Source organism: Quercus suber, unplaced genomic scaffold, assembly GCF_002906115.3.
Source record: "Quercus suber isolate HL8 unplaced genomic scaffold, Cork oak 2.0 scaffold_195, whole genome shotgun sequence".
NCBI classification, from domain to species: Eukaryota; Viridiplantae; Streptophyta; class Magnoliopsida; order Fagales; family Fagaceae; genus Quercus; species Quercus suber.
The window spans coordinates 161453-186429 of NW_027069653.1; the positions used below are offsets into that span (position 1 = coordinate 161453).

Below are 24977 nucleotides of genomic sequence, written 5' to 3' on the forward strand. Positions count from 1 at the left end.
AAATAATGTTGAGATACCACCTATCAAGTTGTTTTCCCATATTCTCAGCTGCTTAATTTTAGTCAAAACATTGAATGTTAAAAAGCTCCATTTTTGTCAAAACTGAAACCAAATTCTAAAACAGCAGTCATGACATGACATATTGTCAAAACTGAAATTAAATTCAAGTTAACTTAACTGGTAAAGTCTTCGATGGTTAAATAAGAGATAATCCTCGCCTATACCAAAAGCCAATTAGTGTCTTGGTTTGATGATAAAGAGCTATCATCAAAAATAGACATCATAGGTTGAAACTCTTTCAAAAAAAAAATTTCAAAATCAAAGGACTTATTAGTTTTCCTAAAAAAGAGTTACCCTAGAAGAATTTTTCTCCGTCTAGGAACATCTTATTGAAAGTTTTTAAGTAACCTTCAAAAAAAAAAGTATAAATAAACTAAAAGTTGATCCTTATTAGCTTTAGTCAAACAGTTTAACAGATTCTTATCAAGCTGGTTTTTAATTGTTGTCTTTTCCATGCTGACTGACTAAAGGGCTAATCTTTCTGTTTATGGTCATATGCCCTCTAACAACTTGAAATGAAAATAGGCAGCTGAATAAAATGTTTGATAAAAAATATATATATAAAACAATCCAACATGGTTGCAGACTATCCAGATTCACCGACTACATGCTACTTCTGATAAGGGGATCAAGATTTTAGAGTAAATAATATTAATTGAATCCACAAGAGGAAATTAAATTTAGCTTTTTAGGAAATTTCAAATTAAAGTCTAGACTATAAAAAATCTTTCAATTCAAAGTTCAAACTATTAACTCATTTATCTGTGATGCCATGAATGAAAAATGCTTAAACAAAATAATGTTATGGCTATGTCAAGTTGTCAACACAATATTGTTTTAATTCAAGCCACACAATATTGTTTTGTTTTAAGTATTTTCCATTGATGACATCATGCATAATGGATTCATAATTTGAATTGAACGTTTTCTAAAGTCTATGATTTTATGTAGAACGTCTATAATTTGAATTGAACGTTTTCTAAGGTTTGAGAATTAATTTGAAACCACCTTCGACTATGGGAATTTAAATTGTATTTTACTCAGAATTTTATTATGAAATAAAATATATTATAAAGAGGAAAACTGCTAACCCCATCAAGATGAAAAGCTCTTGGATTATCCAATAATTGGACATGGCGGATAGGGTCAATTGTTGTAAAGTAAGCTCTGGTAATTTAAGTGAAGTTCTCCTAGATAATATATATTAGTTATTTTGAAAAACAAATTAGCCGTTGTTGTTGATTGCACGTAGATGAAGCAGCTTGCTAATTAGGGGCCTGTTTGATAGAGGAGTTTGAGTAATATTATTTATATTTTTTTGAAATAAACATAAGTGAAAAAGTGTAAAAGTACATGTAATGTTATTTAAAAACTAAAAATGTGTAATTAACAACTCAACCAAATGGGACCTAGGATGAAAATCTGAAAGTAGCTCATAACGGTGATTATTATCAGAAAGATTTAAAATTCATATATAATTCATGCATCTCGAACACGCTGCCAACTAAAAGAGAGGCAGCATACGGATGTGATTCACAGGAGATTTGTGGGGGCCAAAGAAGATTTAATGGATTTTTATGGGATTTAATTGTAAAATAAGCAATTTTGTAAGCATATAAAAATATGAGTCCGGTTAATGTGTGCTCTAAGTTTTTTATTTTTGAAAATATTTTTTCTGGAATTGAAAAAGATGTCATTACTTTTTCAATTCTCGAGAAAACTTTTTCCAAAAATGGAAATTAATGTGTGCCCTTAGAGCACACATTAGTAAAATCCTAAAAAAAAATATATATATATATATACATATAGAGAGAGAGAGAGAGAGACCCGTCATGATATTACCGGTGTGACAGGTTTAGTGCACCCTACCTATCACCTTCAAAATAGATGCATTTCACTATTAGTATTTAACATATGAATGATCTGATTTGCTCGATCACCTTCAGTATTTAACATATCATAATAGGTTTAATGCACTGGACCCAAACCAATTCTGACTCCTAAAACTTATGAATGATCTGATTTGCCCAATCACCTTTAGTATTCAACATAACTACATAACGTGTGGCCCCTGGTACTCTTTCAATAAACGACTTGTCTCAAGTAAACTTAGAAACAATAACACAAAATATATTTGTTTTCAAGAAGTGAATGATCCGTATCATTCAATAAGACCAAGAAATTATAAAAGAGGTACTGTTTAAACACGAGAGACAAGTCTCGGTACTTGACTTTGACAACCTTCAGGGTCAAAAATAGAATCCAAATCTCCTATCCCAACTTATATGCTCCACTCTATCCTCTACCGTCCATATCAAGCCACGTGGACAAAAGGTTATTAAACACAAACAGAAGACTTAACAGGGTCAATTTCTTCTTCCCAATTCACGTTCCAAAATCCAACACCCCTTCCCCCCCCCCCCCCCCCCCCACAACCAAAAAAAAGAAAAAAAAGAAAAATACAGGATCACATCAGTGAATCTCATTAGCCACCAACCCATATTTCTGTACACCAAAAAATAAAATCACAAAACCACCACCCACAGTGGTGCATAAAAAATTCTTAGCGCCTGCAACATTCCAACACCAACTCTAGTGCTGGAGAAGATGAACCCAATCCATTCATTAAGACAACTCTTCTACCCACGGTTGTCTTTTTTGCCAAAAACCCATCAAAAATAAAAAACAAAAAACAAAACAAAACAAAACAAAAATCCAAACTCACCGAGATCCTAGCTCCCATCAGTTAAATTTTCTCTTTTATACATCAAAATAATGGATAGAAAGCAAAGGAGCCCCCAAAACCCTCAATCTAGATCTGTACAATGGATTTGGATTTTGTTTGAGAGGAACAATCTCATATGGATTTGTGAGAAAGAATAAAAAATTAGAGTATTGGCTTGATCATGAAGGCTTAAGCTCTGTTCTTTGCTGTCAAGATTCACCATCATCATCTTCTCAAGGTAGCAATAGTGGTGGAATCTGGTTGTGGTTGGAGATTTTGATGGTGGTCTTGTGATTTTTTGTTTTTGGGTTTGGAACGTGAGTTGGGAAGTTTGAGATTGACTCCGTTAAGTCTTCCGTTTTTGTTTAATAAACTTATGTCCATGTGGCTAGATATGATTTGTGGAGTATGGAGTGGAGCATATAACTTGGGACAGAAGATTTGGACTCCAAAAAATGATAAGATTTGCTAGACAAACTTTCTTAGCAGAGAAAAAAAAAAAAAAAAGGTCTAGGCACTAGGTACTTGATTTTGAGTTTTCAACAAACTAATTGTTAAATAAGATATCTGAGATTCAATTCCAACTTACACAAAAAATTGATTGATATTTTGATCTGATAATATAGAGTTACATCAGGAACGGACATCATAAATTGAAACTTTCTCAAAAAAAAAAAAAAATGAGATGAGATGATATATTAAGAATTTTCCCAATTTACTAATTTTTATTTGAGACTAGTCCCCTTAAAACATTTGTTAATGAACCATTTAATATTCACTTTTATGGAAGCTATTAAAAAAGTTAATTACTTTTTCTCTTTTTCCATAACAAGTTTTTAAAATTATTTTCCCCCTAAAAAAGAGTTTTTAAAATTATTTCTAAAACAAATACCTTTAAGATATTTGTTAACTTTTCTCTTTGTGTGTAACACGGCTGCTCACATTTACCAATTCTCATTGGAAATAACCTTAGTAATTGACTTAAAAATCATATTATTGATACCTAAGTGACATTTTTTTTTTTTTGGGCTAAATACCTGAGTGACATATTTTCATATAATAAAAGAAATTTAATTACAATAAATATAAATTAAAGCTGGCCAGTTGTACTTGTAAATTATTTTTTTAATACAAAATAGAATTTTACTCTAGCCTAATCTAAATATATATGTGTGTGAAGCTCCTTCTTGGAGACTTAAACGCCAGCCCTTCTCCCCACACCCCACAAGCATTTATATTTGTGGAGTGACTATCACATCAAGAGTGTGCGGTAGTTAATTGACATTCCTTAAATTGACAAGAAAATGTATATTAAAAAAAAACCAGAAATATTCCTGCTTTTAATTGTATCGTTTTGTCATCAAGAGAAGGTATAAATGATTAATTAGTAATTCTACCAACCAGGTTTTATCATTTTCTATCAAAAGACGTCACCTACTATTATTATAGATTTCACCATTCTAACTTACATTTTCCGAAATATACAGTCCGCAAACTTTTTCTTTGAGAAGAAAATACAATTATCACTCATGACTTATGAGTACAAAATGACCATAACAAGGAGTTGTGTAGCAACAACATTTTCCTACTATCAAATGTAGGTCAAAATATGCCACCCCACTAAATAGCTTAACCCTATCCTTTAACCCCCTATGTTTGAAAATCTAATATATTCTGGTCCCTCTTCCCTTCCAAAAAAGGTAGCATATGCTAAATTGATAAATTCAATATACGTAACATCTCTTTTACAATATATAAGCATCATACCATGCCTATGACATACAGATGTAGTAGATATCTATGTTGAGCCGAATAAAAATCATTTGTACCACTTCTTGTATTCCAAATATACCTTAAATAAAAAGTACATTACATAAATCTCTTCTCTTTTCGTTCCAAACATGTCCTAAAAAATGCACTGAGTAGCATTCCTCAAAAACTAGCCTAATGCCACGTACTCTTCAAAAGCCCAAGCATCAGCCTTAAACTAGAGGAATGGTGGGGAAAACAGCCAAAATGAGGTAATGAACACAAATCCAATTGCCAAAGGCCCCGAAATCAGCCATGGCAACCGCCACCTGCGGGTAAAAACCACCATCTTCAAGACAACCTCAACGACCAAACACAAACCATGTAAGAGGAAGAACCAAGTGACATCTCACGAGGGACTCATGCTCCCCAAGTAGTAGAAAATAAGCTCATGCATAAACCCTAACACAACAAACGTGGCAAAGACAACAATGAGTGGGGACCACTTTTTGTTGATGCCATGTGTCACAAGGGCAAGTCGGTTGTGATTATATACGGTGATGCGTAGCATAGTGGTGACCATGAGGTTCCATCTTCTACCTTAGAAATCTTGTAATGAAGTGGAGAGGTATGGCTTATTGAATTGTGGCTCAAGCTCCATTCCTAGTAGGACTCGAGCCAAGGTTGCCACAATGGCTAGGATGAACTCGAGGAGAAAGTATATGTGAAAGCTATAGAGAATCAAAAGGACTTTTGGGTGCATATGGTCACTAACTATAGTCATATAAAAGTGCCAAATGGCCAAAAAAAACACCCTCTACTGGATAATTAAGAAGGGAGATATGCCCTTCTTGAGTCTTTTTAGATGTTGGGTTTTCTTTGTAGTAGGAGTGTATTGCTTCACATAATGCTTGGTACGTAGGAGTTCAATAGTTCAAGTAATAGTTTTTCAACAAATATGTCATGACCACGATGATAGCTCCATCAAAGCTTGGTAGTATACGCGATATTACTTATTGTCATCACATGTCATGTAATTGATGTATCCACACTAGAGAACTTTTTCTTTTTCTTTTTTATAATATAATACACTAGAAGATTGGAGGCATAGTTGCGTATAGATGTTTCACAGGATATTTATCAACTTCAACCGTGATCTTCGGGGCCAAAAAAGGATTTAATGGATTTTTAATTGGGATTTAATTGTGGTAGCAATATCGTAAGCATATAACATAGACACCTAAAACCTGTGGAAAGAAGACTGGACCAGTTGTCACCTTTAGTATTCAACATTAACTACACTGGCCCCTGGATTTCAATAAACAGCTGGTCTCAAGTAAACTTAGAAACAATCACACAAACTATTTTTGTTTTCAAGAAGTGAATGATCTGTATCATTCAATAAGACCAAGAAATTTAAAAGAGGGTATTGTTTAAGCACGAGAGACAATGCTCAATACTTGACTTTGACAACTTGCAGTGTTAGAAAATGAGAAGATTTACTAGAGACAAACTTTTTTATAGCAGAAAAAAACAAGTTTTGGTATTTGATTTTGAGTTTTTGAACAACTTTTAGGTGAGATGAGATGTTGAATAATTTTCCCACTTTACTAATTTTTATTTGGACCCATCTAAGAGCATTCTCATCAAGAATTCTAAATTTTTTAGCATTTAATACTTCAAAAATCTACTTTATTTATTATACCATCTCACTTTAAGATACATCAAACATCAAAACTTCTATATTTTTTACCATTTCATTTAAATAATATAAACTATTCGTTAAAATAATAATAAAAAGACTACACACAAACAACCAGCCAACCCCCCAGCTAACGTGAGAATAAAAAACTTTTTTTTTTTTTTTTTTTTTTTTACAATTCAGGCTATAGTGAGCTTGTATTAATACAAGCTCATTCTAGCAGTATGCCAAATATTTTACCATTTGAAAGTTTTGATGGAGTTGCTTTTTTTGGTGTTTTGATACTAAAATTAGCATATACCCCTTTTAGCATCCTTCATAGGAATGCTTTAAAGGGTGCTTCATAGCATTTGTTAATGGACCATTTAATGCCCAATTTCACAAAAAAAAAAAATTAATAAAAAATTGTTAAAAAAATTAGTTACTTTTTTCTTTTCTTATAAAATTTTCTTAAAAATAATTTTTATACCAATATGTTAGGACAATTGTTAACTTTTTCTTTTTTATTTATCACCGCTGCTCACATTTCCCAATTCCCATCGGAAATAACTAGTATTTAACTTTTTTTTTTTTATGAGAACTAGTAATTAACTTAAATCATATTATTGATACCTGAGTGACATATTTTTCATATAATAAAAGAAATTTCATTACAATGAATAAAAGAAAGCCGGCCAGTTGTAACTTATAAATATTAGACCTTCCCTAGATTGACAAGAAAAGGTATCAAAAAATTTTACTCAAAAAAAAAAAAAAAAAGGAAGAAAAGGTATCAAAAAAGACACAAAAATCTTCCTTCTTATAATTGTATCGTTTTGTCATCAAGAAAAGGTATAAATGACTAATTAGTAATTCTACCTCCACCGGTATTATCAATTTCTATATCGAAGGACGCCACCTACTATTATTTATATTCTAGTCAAAATAAAATTCACCATTCTAACTTACATTTTCCGAAATATACAGTCCACAAACTTTTTCGTTGAGAAGAAAATACAACTATCACTCATGACACATGAGTACAAAATGACCATAACAAGGAGTTGCGTATCAACAACATTTTCCTACTTTCAAACGTAGGACAAAATAATTATGATACCTCTCTAATTAAATAGCTTATCCTACCTTATTTAAAGATTCAATATATATAACATCTCTCCCACAATATATAAAAATCGCAATCATGTGTAATTCACATGCTATGCCAATAAGACATAAATGTAGTAGATATCTATGTCGAGCCAAATAAAAACCATTTGTACCTCCTCTTGTATTCCAAATATATCTTAAATATGAGGTATATTCCAAATATATCTTAAATATGAGGTATATTACATGTATTAGATACATTAGATTCTTCAATTTCTTCTTTTTTCTCTTTTCATTCCAAACATACCCTAAATTAATGCGCAAGAAACATTCTTCAAAAACTCACCTATTAACGCATACTCTTCGAAAGCTCGAACATCAGCCTTAAACCGGAGGAACGGAGGAAAAAACAGCCAAAATGAGGTAACGAACACAAATCCAATTGCCAAAGGCCCCGAAATCAGCCGTGGCCACCGCCACCCACCAGTAAAAACCTCCGTTTTCAAGACAAGCTCAACTACCAAACACAAACCGTGTAAGAGGAAGAACCAAGTCACCTCCCATGTGGGACTCACACGCCCCAAGTAGTAAAAGATAAGCTCATGCATGAACCCCGAAACAATAAACGTGGCAAACACAGCTATGAGTGGGGCCCACTTTTTGTTGACGCCACGTGTCACAAGAGCATGTCGGGTGGGATTGTATACGGTGATGCGTAGCATGTTGGTGACCATGAGATTCCATCTTTTACCCCAGAAGTCTTGTAGTGAAGTGGAGAGGTATGGCTCATTGAACTGTGGTTCGAGCTCCATTCCTAGTAGGACTCGAGCCAGGGTTGCCACAATGGCTAAGATGAACTCGAGGAGAAAGTATATGTGAAAGCAATAGAGGATCAATAGGACTTTTGGGTGCATGCGGTCACTATAGTCATATAAACATGCCAAAATGGCCAAAAGGACACCCTTTACTGCATAATTAAGAAGGGAGATATGACCTTCTTGGGTCTTTTTGGAAGTTGGGTTTTCTTTGTTTTGGCCATTTAGGTGTGCCATTGGTGGATTTTTGAGTTTCTCTATTGGTTTTTGAGGTGGGTTTTCTTTGCTGTGGCCATTTTGTGACTCTAGTGGAAAAGGGTTTACCTTACTTGAGGTGTTTTGGGGTTTTGAGGGTGTGTTTTGTTGGATCTTGATGGGAAGGCAAGCAAGAGCAACAAAGCGTCCAAGAGAGATTGATGGGTCAGAACACAAAGGGCCTTTACCAAAAGCAAAGAGCAAGAGCTTGAAATTGGCAAGCCAAGCTATGAAAAAGGCAGTTGTGCCTCCAAGATGAATGGAATGGAGGTCAAGAGGAAGGAAGAGAAAGAGGCAAACAATTGGGAGAACACAGAGGAGTCTTGAAAGACCTTTGTAGACTTTCTTACTAATTGTATAGCAATAAGAAAGACATACGAAGACTGAGAGCCATACCTTTATGAAATTGTATATCTCACCTTCCATTGTTCTCTTGGATCTCTCTTTCTTTCTTGTTCTTGATATCTGCAGTGTTTGTGGTGAAGAAATGAATGAGATCCAGGACCAAGAGCTCAGAAAAAGTGTTTGATGTACATAAATAAAGACCGCGAAAGACAAAGACGCTCTCTTTCCTTTTCTTTTTCTTTTTCTTTTTTCTTTTTTTTTTTAAGACAAATGTTAACGAGCATGCTTAAATAAATAAAAATGACATAAACTAATTATTTTAATATTTTTTAGCTTAAAAAAAGACAAAAAATTGTAAAAAATAAAAATAAAAATTGCTGTTAACGAAACACTTTTTAAAATATTGGGCCAATAAAGATTGACCGTGGAAAACGATAACCGCAAAGTGCTTTTAATTGGTGGAATAATAAAATAAAATAAAAAACAGTTTTGATTGTTCTTTTCTTCAGCCTGAAAAAACATACTTTAACTCAGGTTTGTTAGGCTTTTTTGACCTTTAAAAAGTAATGACTTGTGGCAGCAACTTCTTTTTCTTGGTAGTGCTTGTAGCAGCAACTTCGTACGAAGTTGCCGCCACAAGTATTACCAAATGCGTTGCACCAGTTCCATGTAAATGGCCCACATAAAACCGTGCATTTTAAATTACATCAGCTTTATGTAATGGACAACATAAAAATTGGAGAATTCTAGTATTTTGTCTTTATTTTTTTAAATATTTAGTAATATATTCATGTTTTGAAACTATCTAAATTCATAACCCTGTTTTGAAACTCGATTTTCTCAAAGTCGAGTTTCAATGTATAACTCGATTTGCTACAAATCGAGTATTGGGCGATCAAACTTTATATATATATATATATATAAAGGAACTCGAGTTCCATTCAAGGTACTCAAGCTACAGGAACTCGAGCACCTTGAATGGAACTCAAGCTCAATGAACTCAAGTTTCACAATTTTTTTTTTTTTTTTATAAGTTTCATTTGGCATAACTCGATTTTAAACCAATCGAGTTTTACATTAAAACTCGATTTTATTAAAATCGAGTTTCAAAACAAGGACATGAACTTAAATAGTTTCAAAATAGGGACATATTACTAAATTTAAAAAAAAATTAAGGGCAAAAGGCTATAATTCCCCATAAAACTATGCACTTTAAACATCATATACGCACATGGTGCACAGAAAGTCTATGAGAGCCAAATAAATTAAGAACTTTTGTATATCGACATATTAGCTCTTCTCCTTTTTTATGGGAATTAAACTTAAGGTTCCTGAAAAGAATCAAGGTGTTCATGGATGTGTTATATGTTGATGTTTAACACAAGGATAAATTGACCCTTTCAAGCTTACTCTAATGGTGGAATAGAGTTAATTCTTGTCTACAATAGTTGGGTAAGGCCTATATGACACATAAATTCCCTCAAAACAAGGGCAATGGTGAAGAAAAAAATCGACCATATGACATGTCTGTGTGCCAAAAGGGTAGTAGGTAATGTATTACCTAGTAATTGACCACAGTAATAACCTATTCTCAGTGGGAATTAGGAGTATATATGATCTTCCCAAGGTAATGATAGCAAAATTGGACAAGACCTGTGATAGCAAGAAGATTTAGTAAGGCCTATGTGACACATAAATTCCCTCAAAACAAGGGCAATGGTGACGAAAAAAAATCGACCATATGACATGTCTGTGTGCCAAAAGGGTAGTAGGTAATGTATTAGCTAGTAATTAACCACAGTAATAACCTATTATCAAGAAGAATTAGGAGTATATATGATCTTCCCAAGGTAATGATAGCAAAATTGGACAGAATATGTGATAGCAAGAAGATTTAGTATGGCCTATATGACACATATTCCCTCAAAACAAGGGCAATGGTGAAAAAAAAATCAACCATATGACATGTCTGTGTGAAACCACAGTAATAACCTATTCTCAGGAAGAATTAGGAGTATATATGATCTTCCCAAGATAATGATAGCAAAATTGGACAGAATCTGTGATAGCAAGAAGATTTAGTAAGCATTCCTCTAGGCCCAAGAACTGTTGGGCTTGTGGACAACCTCAACCCTTGGGAGGACTTGAGTCTGGAAAACAAATGCTAAAAAAATAAAACGAGAACCAAAAAGTAGAGGGGAAAACAAAGGAAAAATGTTACACAAGCAATGATTTGTTAAAAGGGAACATATTCAAGGCTCAAACATGTATGAATGGGCGACAAGTTTTGGATTTGAATTCAAACAATATGGGACATGAATAAGTTTTTGGGGAGGGCTAGGAGCCTAGGATTACCTTCTATTTTGTAGTATAAAAAAAGACAAATAAAAGTGAAAGTTAAAAATCTAGAGTAAATCGATGCTACCTCCTTTATACAAAGGAAGTTTCTTTGCCATCCAAATAAAGACCCTCATTCTGCTCCCATAACTCGACCTTGGATCATTTCAAAGCACTAATCAACAGTTAAACACCAAACTAGAGATAATACTTATATACTCCGGAAGCATTGCTCCCTCCTCTCAAATGAGGGATGGGCCCATGGTGGGACCGGACCCATGTGTGAAGCCACCCTCATGCGAGAGGAGGGAGCATTGCTCCTAGACTATCTAATAATTTTTCCCCAAATAAGATACACCCATAAAAGAATCTCTAAATGCACGGTTTATGTTTTATGGCCAAATGACAATTTATGCGGATGTGGGGAAGTGGTTCCCAGTACTAATTATAATTATTTGAAAGAGAGATCATGACCCAAGTGTCAAAGCAGTGTATCATATCTTAATTTACTAATAGTATGAATTTGGGAGCAGGATATGGATATTCATATTTCTTTTATCAGATAACCATTTAACTAATGAATAAAACAAATTTCAGCTTCAAAACAGAACATTGCTTGAATAAATGTCTTAGTTCAAGGCTTAGAATCTATGGTTTCGGACACACTGACATTTAATGATGACAACCCAACAGTATCAGGGCTCTTGAGTTGATCTAGCTGTTTCTGACCACGGCGAAGTAAGTACTCAATGTAGAGGAAATTTTTCCGATCTACCTGCTTGGAATTACGGCGGAACTCACCTGACACAATTGATTCAATCTTATGTCGATCTTCAGCAGATTTGGTACGAGCTGCCCTCAAAAACCCTCTATATAGACTAAGTACTTGCTTCTGCATTCCAGAAAGCTTTGGACTGCTAGAGGCTCCCATAGCATTTTCTCGTTAAGTTTGCAATTGGATATGCTTTCTGAACAGCAAGAAAAGGAATTTATGAACTTTCTATACTCACAGGCAACATAAAACAGTTTTTATTCCTAAAACTTAAAACAAAAACAACCAAAACTATATTTTTAGGAACACAAGAAACAGAAGTATGTTTGTAAGCAAAGTGAAGAGACATCTTACTTCTCACTTTCAAAATGATTATAAGAGAAAAGGAGACGAATATGATAGGAGAAGAAAAACCATACAAAGTGGTTATCATATCAGTATATGCACATGCAAGAGTTAAAAGCAAAAGAGTAACTCATGAGTATGGTCACAAATTCAAATAGAAATTGCTAATTTAGGTTATGCAAAGTATCAAGTCGCATTTCCAATCACATAAAAGAAGATAGACACAAAATTGTTCCACATGTAGTACTCGGATATTATGACTTTCAGAAATAATTTCTCTTCATGAGCTTAAGACATCCTAACAATGAGGAATCCAGTTAAAATACAGTTTAAAAGAATTGCTAACCAAAATAAAAATTGGAACAAATGAAGGAAAAACAGAAAGACTTCTGGAAATCTTGTTAAGAATTTATATGCAAGTCAAAGATTTTTACAAAGACTCAAAACCCATAGTCTCATGGCTAAAGATGGATCAATCAAGGGAAAATAATTAAATCTTGATCGCATCTCATTTGTATATGAATTGGGGTAGAAAAACAAACTGGTAACTTTTTTCTTAACTTGAGACACAGACTTTTTGATGCATGGGTACAGAAATAATGAAAGGGGATTGCACATGTTTTGGCTAGTTGTTTGTGCATCTACCAAATTCTGAGGTTCAGAGACAATAAAAAAAGAAAGTAAGACCTAAGAGCATCTTCGAGAAACAATGCACTAGTCTCCCAACATGTTCTCCTTGAAACAACCATGTCTCAACTTAATGGGAGGGGAAAACCATTGAGGAAATTATGAGGGACAACATGTATAAAATAAATAAAATTACTTCTGGACTTTTATATTGCACCTCAAATGGATAGTTGTATGTACAAGGGCATCAGTGAAAAAACACAGGCAACATCTACCGTGCTAAAATCCAAGCACACAATACATCCTATCTAAAATTAGACAATAAATCTATCAACAGTGCTACTGAAACAAAAAATTTCAAATTTTTTTACAACATCTGAAGTGGCAGATTATGATTAGTGCAACATCATTTCACATGAATTACCACTAATGTCTCTTTCATTGTACACCAATCAAAACCTACCAGGCTATCATCTCAGCGGTTGTGAATTTTATTATCTAGACTTATTGAAAATCAATAACCTCAGTGTGCTTAGACAAACAATGTGAGCACTAACTTTTGAACATTCTATTGTTAATGTCAAAAAATACCATGCAAGATTAGGATCACCGAAACACATGAAAGACAAGTAATGGAAGAACCAGAAAAAAGTATTGGGGTTACATCAGCCACCATTTTGTGTCTTCCAATCACAGAATATCCATAGAGGACTTTCGTCAAACACATGGTGCACTCGACATACCCACATACAGAAACACCTACAAACACACATTCATACGTGCATACACACCTACATGCACATCAACACAGCATTTTCAATCAGACCCATAAGCTAATTGTTCTGTTTTTTAGGAAACTGATGTGTTTATGCCAAAATGGTAGCTAAAACAAACTCCCAGCAATCAAGCAATAGCAAGGCAATGACTTTAAAAATTACCACTCTGTTTGATTGGTAGTAAAGGGTCAGATTACAATGCAAAATATACCATTTTTAACGTTAACTTGTTTGTTAAAATCAAGGGAAAGAAAAAGAAACAGACACATATGAAAACTATGAATATGATCAAATGTAAAATGGGAATTTTCAGACACAGAAATAGGATTATATAATCAAGTATACTCATAAATCATATTTGGAGTCAAAATCATCAAGCTCATAATTCATATATAAATGGAAGTGTAGTGAGTAGTGTGAAGAAAATACCTGTAAAATGAGACACTCAGCAAGAGAAAGAGAGAAACTGGGAATGGAAGCCATTAAAGAGCATATTGAACTTGGACACGTGTCTGAGGACTGTTGAAGCATTGATGACTAGGTAGATGCGTGCATGCGTTAAACCCCTATGGGCTGAGAATTCCAATGTAAGAAACCAACCCAGACCAAATGGGCTGAGAATTCCTACAGGCTGATTATGTTTATAGATTGGGCCTTAAATGTTTTTTGTTTGATAAAAATTTTGACAATTATTCTTTCTTTTTCTTTTTTCAGAAGTAGACCTCATCAACTATCTAAACATTAAAAATTATTTTCCACATTAAAAATTATTGCAATTTACATCATTGTCCCTAAATTATATTAAAATTTTGTAAATTTATTAAAATAATTTTTAAAATATCAAAATAAGGATAAATAAGGATAAATAAAATAAACTTATATGTATTTGTCAGGATAAGTTCGGATTGAGTTGAAAAAATATATATCAATCCTTCCTTAACCCAACCCAACCCAAATCTCCAAAAAAAAAAAAAAAAAAAAAAAAAAAAATTATATAATCAACCTAATCCAACTACCACGAAAAACTAACCCAACACTTTGAGTTAAGTTGAATTAAGTTGGTTTTTTTCGAATTAGTGGGTTAAAGATATGTTCACATAAGAATGGATGATAATTATATTGCTCACAAACTAGCTTGGAGAGCTTTAACAATTGAAGGATGTAATATGTGATTTGATACACTTTAAGTATTAGAGGCACAATAAGATCTCACAACATCCAAATTTTGAGTTGCGGTGGGTTTAAGTTTATTTTATCTTGATTTATGGTATGTTAACACTTCTGTTTAGTATGAAAATATTGTGAAATTTTCTTGTGTACATAAAATAACTCGTTTGAATCATGTACTAGAAAATGATAGCATAGAGTAAAAAAGGCTAAAACTACTTGATTCTTTTTTTCTTTTTCTTTTTCTTTTTCTTTTTAAAGGCTCACATCTGCCTGTAAGCAGATGAACAGTTGGGCTTGTGGACAACCTCGAGAAGATTTGAGGCTGGCTGGATGAAATTTTGTTTGATTACTATGGTCTATGGCCCATAGGCCAAATAAACCTCACTTCCACCCTGTCCAAAAAGGATGGAGAGAGAGAGAACCAGAGAAATTAACAAAACAAAAACCAAAAGAAGAAACAAGAACCAAAACGCAAAAGAAGAAAACAAAACAAGATATTACATAAGCAATGACAAATTAAAAAGGAACATATTCAAAACTCAAAGATGGGTGGGGTTATATCCATCAATAACACCAAAAAAAAAGAAAAAGATCCCAAGATATTTAAAGACACTCACGGATGGATGGGCAACAAGTTATGGACTTTTTTGCTAAACAACAAGTTTATAAATGGACTTGAAACCAAACAATAATGGACAGAAATAAGTTTTTTTGGGAGGCCTAGGAGCCTAGGATTACTTTTAATTATGTAGTGTAAAAAGGCAAATAAAAGTGAAAGTGATAGTGAAAAACCTAGGGTAGATCAATGGTTACCTCCTTTATACAAACGAAGTTTCTTTACCACCCAACTTCCCAAGTATAGGTGAAGGCCCACATGACTTGACATTGTGCTTCTCATAACTTAAAAGAAAAGGGTCATTTCAAGGCAAATATTCAACACCAAACAAAACAAGCACCCAATAAAGAACCTCATGAATTGTCCATGTTTTATAGCCAAACCTCAATTAATGTGGATGCATATTTGTGGACGTATATGTGGTTCTTAGAGCCAATTATAATTGTATGAAAAGAGAGATCATAAGTCATGACCCAACGTGTGAATCCATGGAGGGTAAGATGCATATTTCAGGTGCGGTGTGGTGCCCCCTCTTGAAAGGCACGTTTAGCCCATTTTTGTTTGGTGTGTGGCAAATAGGTAGATGTATTTCTTTTCTTTTTCTTTTTTGTAGGTATAAAGAGGTAGATGTATGTTATAATGTTTAGGGAAGCATCTGGTAGTGACCATATGTTTTAGCAAATAAAAGTGAAAAAAATAATGATGTGGTAAGAAAAACCACTTTGAGAATCCAATCCTACAAGAAAATTCAGTACAGAAGAATAATTACAAAAGCATATACTTACAATACTTTGTAGCACTAAACTCTCTATGTAACCTCTACAAAGTACAAACGCTATATTTATTTCCTACCGCAGTAATCCTAGAAATTTTTGTTTACATAAGGATCTTCTCCACGAATGAACCTCATCCACATGAATCACTTATAGCATTTCAAGGGACTTCTCAAAGATTTGCTACCATGAACTCACTTAAAAGAATATTTATGGTTTTCAAGAAAGATTTGAGGCTCAAGGTATATAAAGAACACTTGTAATTTATTGATGAATCTGAGAAGTTCACCAATGAGTCGCACAATGCCCTTTTCGCTTATATGTTAACCTGCACAAAGCAAAGGAGAAAACCTACCAAAGGGCGCCGGTGTGGCGCCGGCCAAATACCCTCCGAAGGTCAAGTCAGAAAGTGTTCTCTCAACTCTAGAGTGCTAGAGAGGGTAAAATAATGCGTACCTTGGTTTGTGAGGGTATTGAGGCTTTTATAGTAATAGAGGGTTGACATCTCTTTCTTGGTGCGGAAGTCTTTTCCTTATAGGACTCTTCTTGTAGAATCCTAAACGTGATGGACAGATTTCCTCATTATAGAGAAGATCTTTACCAAATATATAAGATTTCTGGAGTCCAACTAGCGCAAGGACTCTGTTTAGGGCCTTATGAGAGTGGCCCAGATATCCCCACTAAGGGGTCCAACAGGCCCATGGCTTAACCAGCCCACCTTCCTTCGCTCCGTCCGTATCCGGTCCGTCCACACTAGATCCGTCCACTGGAGGACCGTGCAAATGACGGGCTCGCCCATCTTGACGTCCGCGGACAATATTCGGCCCGCTCAATCAACAAAGGCATCTTAGCGTGTATTTTCACCCTTTCATTTATTATTCTCGTTTTTTTGGATCAAAGCAAAAGGATGAATATATATTTTCGAGATCTACTTAGTGTGATTGCCTAAGAATTATTTGTTTTCTGGAAAATTCTTAGGTATTCCTTAAGTACAGAGAAATTGTATTTCCTACTCTCATATTTATAGTGGACCCTACGATAAATTTAATAAGTGGATCTCATCATAAATGTGAGAGGAGTAGTATTATTTGCCATACTCTGAAAGTACTTAAAAGTTACTCATTGCTCTCTCATTGAAAAACCATGCTTAAGATGCCTTATATAGGTAGGTTTAAGATAGGCACAAACATGTTTTCTAGCATAATTTGGAATGGTAGAGACCAATGATTTCGCTCAAGCGAGGGTAAAGCAAAATACTAGTGAACTTTTCTTTCCGCTTTAAATGTTAAACTTGAGCAAGCTTGGTTTCTCTTGAGCGAAAAGGAAAAATAAAAATTCTAAACTCAAAACTCTTCAACAAGTTCTTTATTTAACTCTAATCAATCTCAAATACAACAAATTCTATGCTTTTGTACTAATTTTGTCATTGAAATAAGCCAACTGTAAATCCTAACATACACAATAGTTTTTCATGAAGCCTAACAAACCTAGCATGAGAAACTTCACTAATTAAATTGATGTTAAAAATGTTGGGTACTAAGCTTTTAAGTTTCCAAAACTATTATCCCTTTCAGAATTAAAATTTATTGATTTAAATTTTTAATTTTTTTTAAGTTTTCAATAGGTAGCGGAGAGATTTTCCATTACAAGTATTTTGGTACTTAATAAACTTTGCATTATTATTCTAAGTTTTTCATTTATGTTTTTACTAATTATGGTTAAACTTTAATAAAGAGAAATGTATTTTATAGATATTTGGAATATTATGTTACTAATGTATACAAAAGAGGGGGAATGTTATTTTCTTCAAACCTCAAAGGGGGAATGTTTTCTCCCTTCAAATTTGTGGTAGTGTCATTTCTCTGGGTTCGCGTAAAATAATTTTCGAAAAATAGCCTATTTTCCAGAAATGCTATTTTCAAGAAAGGAAAATATTTTCAAGTGTTTGGTTGCATTATGAAAATTATGTGTAGAAAATATTTTCATGTGTTTGGTTGTATTCTTGAAAATACTAGGAAACACATTTTCTCACATTTTCTCACCTTCCAAACAAATATTAACATCATTTCCCAGTTCACAGACAACAAAAGAAACAAAACACAAAGAAAAAAAACATCCAATCCGGTCAAAATCATCAAATCCGATGCGATCTCCGATCAAAATCATCAAATCCGGTGCGATCTCGGAGGACGGCGGACAGTGGCTTTCTCGGTGCGATCCTGGGGTGCGATCGCACCGAGATCGCCTGAGAGTGACAGATAGATCAACGGAGGACGGCGGCGATCGGTGCAATCCTAGGATGAGGGATGGTTCGATGAAGGGAACCTCGGTGGCTTGCATGCGACAGCGGGAAATGGTTCTTCAGGTGTTCTTCGGGTGTTCTTCAGGTGTCTTCAGATGTTCTTCAGGAGTGTATTTTCGGAAATGCATTGAAGGTAAAATAGGAACAGAAATCATTTTACGAGGTGAGAGGGGTTATTTTTCGGTCAATTTCCGTTTGACCGAATTTTCTGGAGCTACCAAACACACAATTTTCTGTAAAACTATTCTTGAAAACGTTTTCACCCGAAACAAACGGACCCTAAATCTCAAGGAAAAAGAGTATAGTTACTCCAAAAATTGAGTCAACTGTCGGAAAACATATTCGGTTTGAACAAACAGCAAAAAAAAAAAAAAAATGTTAATCTAAGATTATTAAAAAAGCAAAATATCTACCGACTTTTTAGTTTCTTACTCAACCTTCGATTGACTTTGTGCTTAACCACCTAATAGGACTCAGAAACTGCCGGTGTAGACAGTATATGCCGTAACCATACGCATGCAAAGACTTAACGAAGCTATTAGTAATAGGATATATGGATCCAAAGAGTTGACCAATGCTCTAATAACATTTTATTTCTCTTTCTCTAATTGTGTCTAATGTAAGCTTTTAATTTTTTTTTTCCCCTGAAGAGCACCTCTTTATTGAAGAAGAGAACAGCAAAAACCTCGAGTGGGCTTCCAGCCCAGACCAGTTACAAAAAAGAGCCCACTGGCCGAAAGCATGCATGAGCAACCACATTACAAGCTCTCAGACACAAAAGAATTGGAAACATCAAGAAAGTCCCTACTACAATTTCTTATATATCATCTATAATGTTATTAGATAGACATAGAATTAGTACTGCATTAAAACATTTACATCAGTTTGTTCAAAAATTTCAGTCTATTTTAGCGTAAAAACTTATTTTTTATATTTTACACAATCACTTATAAACAACATCAACATCAACATCAAATTATCTATTTTACATTACATTTAATAAAAATATTATTTCTTTATCAATTTTTTATTTCTCTCTCAAATCATCTATTTCTCTTTTTGTGTACGAGTAAAGAAAGTATTAAAAAATAGATATGTATGTGAACACTAACCTTGTATATTACAATATAAATGTACATAATTTTAACTTAATTAATGTTAGTAATTTTTGGATTTAAATGTGCTAAATTTAGTTCTTATAATATTATATATTGACTGATGTGAGTACTCTAATGCCCATGAATTACAAGGTGGAGAAATTGTTAGGCAAATTGCATGACTTCCAAATGGGAAATGTAAAAAGGCATTTCAAATGACTCATGTATCAATCATGTAATTGACTAAATAAAAATGGCTATATGAACTCGGCGTTGAATTTGGACTTATTTATTTATTTATTTTAAAATTTGGTACGAAAGGGTTGTTGAGTGTTGTAGGCGAGACGACAACGTTTTGGGGCGGGCTTATTCAATGCTTTTATTTGCAGACCACATTGTCTGCGTTTATGTATTTGTACTATTAAATTATTAACTAGTTAGTTTTTTTTTTTAATATATAAATAATATTAAAAGATGTTTTTTGGTCATTTACAATTATTAGCAAAAAAAAAAAAAAATGCCTTGTTTTAGGATCACTACTACTGCAATATTTCTGAAGTGGACTAAAGGGGCTACAGAAGGGACGAATTGAATGAATTTAAAAGTTAAATAATTGAATTGAATGAAAGTAGATTTAAAGGATTAAATTGAATTTTAGACAAAGTTAAATGGTTCAATATATAAATTAACCTATTTAAAATGTCTATATTGTGTAGACCATTACATGAAGCTGATGCAACTCTTTTGGGTCTAAGTTTTATTTGTAAGTTTTCTCCAAAAAAAAAAAAAAATGTAAGATGCTCTGTGCTCCTGAAGTTCTTATCGCATGAGTCATGACTTCTTTTATTAAGGTAAAAAAAAAGGAAGGGAAAAAATAGAAAATTATTAGTTTACATTTTACTGTTTATGAATTTTTTTATATATAATAATTTAAAATTTTTTTATTTGTCTACCCTTAAAAAAAATTTGGGAACACCTGAAGTTTTTTTTTTTATGTCAATAAAATTAAATTTTGCTCCATAATTTGTTTTATATTCAGTGGATGAATAATTGCTTAGTTGTGTATATTGAAAGAGATGTAGCTTATAACATTGATAATGAGGTTATCATGCACTGATTTCAAAATATGAAAACTCGTAGAAGGCAATTGTAAACTTTATGTATTTGCGTGTTTTTTTTTTATTGTTGTTATCAATATATGAATTTCTCTTTTTATTAGATTGTGTAATTTATGCTTCTTAAGGAATACCTTAAAAAAAATTTCTGAAGCCGCCACTGGACTAAACAAATGCGTACAACATTGTACACATTTGCATTAACAGTGTACAACATTGTATAATATTCAAGAAAATTTGTAAAATTTTCATGAATAGTAAGTGTAAACCAATAATTGTCAAAAAAAGAAAAGAAAAGAAAAGAAAAAAAAGGCAAAGTCTAACATCTCCCTAAGTTGATAACATGAGCTAATTAGAGGTTTGCCTTTATCTCAATATTAGACCAGTGACGGCTTCAAGAATTTTTCTCAGGGTGTTTCTTAAGTAAAATAAATTACACAATCTAATAAAAAGAGAAATTCATATATTGACAACAACAATAATCAAAAAACACGCAGATAAACTATGAGTTCATTTGAAATATTAATAAAATTATTAATTATTGTTGTTTAGTTGTTTCATTAATTTGTTTGTCTTTTATAAACTATAATTTGTTATATTGTTGTTTCATTAATTATAAAATTATTAATTGTTGTTTAGCTTAACATAAGTTAATTTGTTTGTCTTTTATAATGTACAAGTATATAGCCCCGTGCTACTGCACGGGAATAGATATATTATTAATCATGAGTTTATTCATGTTTAAAAAGGCTCAGTTAAGTCTAAATTCATATTATTAACCAGAAAATTTCATTAATAAAACTTAGCAGTATAAATATTTTACACAGAAAGATGAATCTTGGTGACAATATTTATCCAAAAGATTTTTTTTTTTTTTTTTTTTTTTTGATGGGCTAATTTGTAGTTATTTTTTTAATTTGGTTTTCATATGGTATGAGTCATGTTGAAAAGGAAATCCACTCTGTTTATCTAACATTTGGATCTGTGTTGAACAAGCAATGATTGTCAAGCTTTTTAATTAGTTATAGATGGGGAGAGTAATGAAAGCATTAGCTCTACCATAAATTGTGCTTGTGTCAAACAAGGAAATGGGTTCTTGCATTTGAATGTGCCAGAGTTGATAGAAGATAGAAAGTATGAAAATTAATGCTTGCTGTTGCTTGTTAGGAAGTTACTATTTTTCTATCTTTAGCAAGTAGTAGAGGTTGATTAGACAATGAAGGATGGTCTAGATTGTATTGTGGAGATGCATAGGCATCTGAGATAAATAAAAAAAAGTGTTACATGGTTGTAGAGAGTATAATAATGAGACTTAGTTAAAAAAAAAAATTAAAAAAAAAAAAAAAAAAAGAGAGTATAAAAATGAGACTAGCAGTGTGACGATGGATGATGCACTTGTTTTATTAAGAAGTAGCTTTAATACCTTCTTAGTCTGATTTTTATCTCTAGAAATTTTCTATCTCTCAGGACATTTGACAGTTGATCCAAAATATGGGGTATTGAGTGGCCTAGGGAGTCATTTTTATCTATTTGGAATTTGATAAATCAGATTATAAGGTACAGTGAACTGATACAGTGATACCTGTTTGGATGGAAGTTCTTACTGAAAGTAAAAACCAATTTCTGGGAAAGTAAATGAAGAGGGAGTCAGTGATAGAGGTAGAAATGAACTTTGTGAATAATTATCTTTCAAAGAATAGTACCAAGCATTTCCTTTGGCCAATGAAGGCATAATAGCTGTTGCCATTGGCATTGACATTTTCTTTCTTTTTTGGTTTTTTGTTGTTTTGGAAAAGTAGTGGGGTTAGTGCTTTTTTTGGGGGGGCAGGGGGTGTTGTGGGGGGTGTTAATATGTCGTTAAGCTTAATTACAAGTTTGCATACTGTTGGGAAATAATAACAACTATGAATTTACTAATAAGGAAAATGTGGTTCATCAGAGAGCTCATGTCATCTTTGTCTTTTCTATTGAAATTCTTGGGATGTTTGCAATTAAATTGCACATTCTGTGAAAATATTTAGAAATTAATATGAAAATTTTGAATCAAACATATGTAAAATTTATGTTTTGTATGATTCATGAATTTTTCATTTTGGGAGAATCTATCAAGTTTTCCCAAGTTTCATAATTTCAAATTATGAAGCTAGGAGATGTTAACTAACATGTATAGTTTCATGTTAAGATTCTCCATGTTGTTTTCTTTCTTTCTTTCTTTCTTTCCTTCCTTCCTTGACATGTCCATAGCACTGAAGAGCTACTTTATGTTGAGCATTAGCTGTTTTGTCACATCCCTGTATTCCACATGGCCATATCTGTTGATAGAACCTTAAGAGACCTTGTTAAAAGGAACTGTTGTCAACTTTCATTGTGTCATTGCAGAAGGGAATGTTCGTTCAGTTCAGAGACAATGGATCAAAATAATGGAAGCTTCTGTTGCAATAGGACACAACCTTCAGAGCATTCTACATGTACTGATAAAGAAAATCAGTCCAAAGAAAAAGATATGGGCACTTCCGTATTTGTCAATCACGGTAAGTCTCTAGATTTGGGTGATCTTGTGCCGAAGGGTTTTGTAATGCTAGTTAAAAGTTAAAACATAAAACAAGGTAGTATCTTTTTTTTTTTTTTTTTTTTTTTTTGGGATAATCCTATTCTGTCAATTGCAGCTATGTTTTCCCACGGACCAAAATACCCGCTATCCCAATTCGTTGATACAATGGGATCAGTGACAGTAGTCAATGTTAAAGATATTATACTATCTATATATTTTACTATTTAAGCAAATAGTCTTCTTTTTTTAGAATCATAAACAAATAGTCATGGAGATTGAGAGATGTGTTATTCTGAAGCCTGAACGAAAATCTGTGGACTTGCAAACTCAAAAGAACTTTTTTGGTCTCAATTCATGAAAGCATAGGTAGTGAGTATAAACAAAAGGGTGATTCATAATAGAGTGACTAAATTTTACACTAGCCGTCAACCTACCACAACCCTCCTCTTTTCTTGGGCTTGAAACCAACTGTGAGCAAAATATATGGCACTAGCAAAAATAAAAGGATGATTCAGCTTCTCTTTTTTTTTTCTTATTGGTGAGTTTTTTATTTATTCATCTTCATTATCAGACCTAGTGTCATAAAATGAGGATCCTGTTGCAGATTAGGTAAGGAAAAAAGATTGCTTACATACCTACAAAAAAAATATACACACACACACACACACACACACATGAGAAAAATGAAGAAGTCCTCTTGTTCAAAAACCCAATTATGAAACTCCTTTCCACATCACACCTCTGAAAATAATGTTCTTATAAAGTGAGATGTGCTTTCACATCTTTTAGGGTACTCCTGAGATATAGGGCAGGGCTTGTAGCTTAAAGGATTAGAGCACATGGCTGTGAACCACCAAGCCAGGGGTTTGAATCCCTTATATTTGCTTCTTCTTTTTTTTTTTTTGGGTGTCTATTACAATATTTTTGCCCATCACAGTCTTTGTCCAATGTCATTTTTCTGTAGTTACATGATTGAAAGATATCTGGAAAATTTATTGTTTCAGTTGGTCCATGGCATATGAAGATCTGCTCTTGACTAATGAGCCTTTTCCTGAGCGAATTCCTCTACCCGTAAGCTTCTCAACACACACAATTCATACATGCATGTCATGTTCTTGTATTGAATATTTCTTTATTTATAACAGCAGCACAGGGTGCTGATTTGCACGTGTTTGTTGTGTGTGTATTAGGGAGAGAGGGGGGAGAGCGAGAGACTTAGATTTGAAGCTTTGAAAATTAAAATGAGAGCAAAAGATAGAACTGATCACATCATTACATAACTTATTCTTTTTGGTGCTGACTGCTGAGATCACATTTATGTCTTTAAATTGATTCCGAGTTACCCATTTTACCCCCCAAAAAATATTTCTAACCAATAATTTGTAGTAACAGTTTAGGACAGGGGATGTCTAGAGTGTATTATAACTGCCACTTTAATTGTGTGCGCAGCGCGCCTATGATTTTGGAAGTGCTTATGTGAATCTGGTTGATTGGTCGCTTGTGCAGGAGATGGTAGACTTCTTGGTTGATATTTGGTATGATGAAGGTCTTTATGACTAGATAGCTAATTGATAGTGTTTGAGTGATGGAATGGAGACTGATGGAAGGTGGATACACTTGACAGCCAATTACAGAGTCTATTTCTTGTAGCCGATTCTTCCATTTACTTCGAATTAACACGACTCATATAGTCGGATTTTTTAGAAAGTGAGGGAGGTTTTTTTGGGGGGGGGGGGGGGGGGGGGGGGGGGGGGGG

At 33.4% G+C, this 24977-nt stretch overlaps 2 protein-coding genes and 1 pseudogene across 2 annotated transcripts; all 3 read right to left on the reverse strand.

Moving 5' to 3' along the window:
* Positions 1–4691: 4691 nt before the first annotated feature.
* Positions 4692–6776, reverse strand: LOC112034456 (acyl-CoA--sterol O-acyltransferase 1-like; annotated as a pseudogene).
* A 409-nt stretch (positions 6777–7185) lies between these two features.
* LOC136069886 (acyl-CoA--sterol O-acyltransferase 1-like) lies at positions 7186–8988 on the reverse strand. The gene has a single exon (XM_065778970.1). It carries the CDS (start codon positions 8819–8821, stop codon positions 7634–7636), a length of 1188 nt encoding a protein of 395 aa, XP_065635042.1. The 5' UTR covers positions 8822–8988; the 3' UTR covers positions 7186–7633.
* Positions 8989–11547: 2559 nt separating this feature from the next.
* Positions 11548–14279, reverse strand: LOC112034458 (succinate dehydrogenase assembly factor 1, mitochondrial). Its single transcript, XM_024067279.2, has 2 exons — positions 14027–14279; positions 11548–12045 (listed from the first exon to the last, which is right to left on the reverse strand). Exon 2 carries the CDS (start codon positions 12006–12008, stop codon positions 11712–11714), a length of 297 nt encoding a protein of 98 aa, XP_023923047.1. The 5' UTR covers positions 12009–12045; positions 14027–14279; the 3' UTR covers positions 11548–11711.
* Positions 14280–24977: the final 10698 nt, after the last annotated feature.

Coding starts and splice junctions, on each gene's coding strand:
- LOC112034458 (XM_024067279.2), bottom strand. CDS start 12,008: ATGGGAGCCTCTAGCAGTCCAAAGCTTTCTGGAATGCAGAAGCAAGTA.
- LOC136069886 (XM_065778970.1), bottom strand. CDS start 8,821: ATGGAAGGTGAGATATACAATTTCATAAAGGTATGGCTCTCAGTCTTC.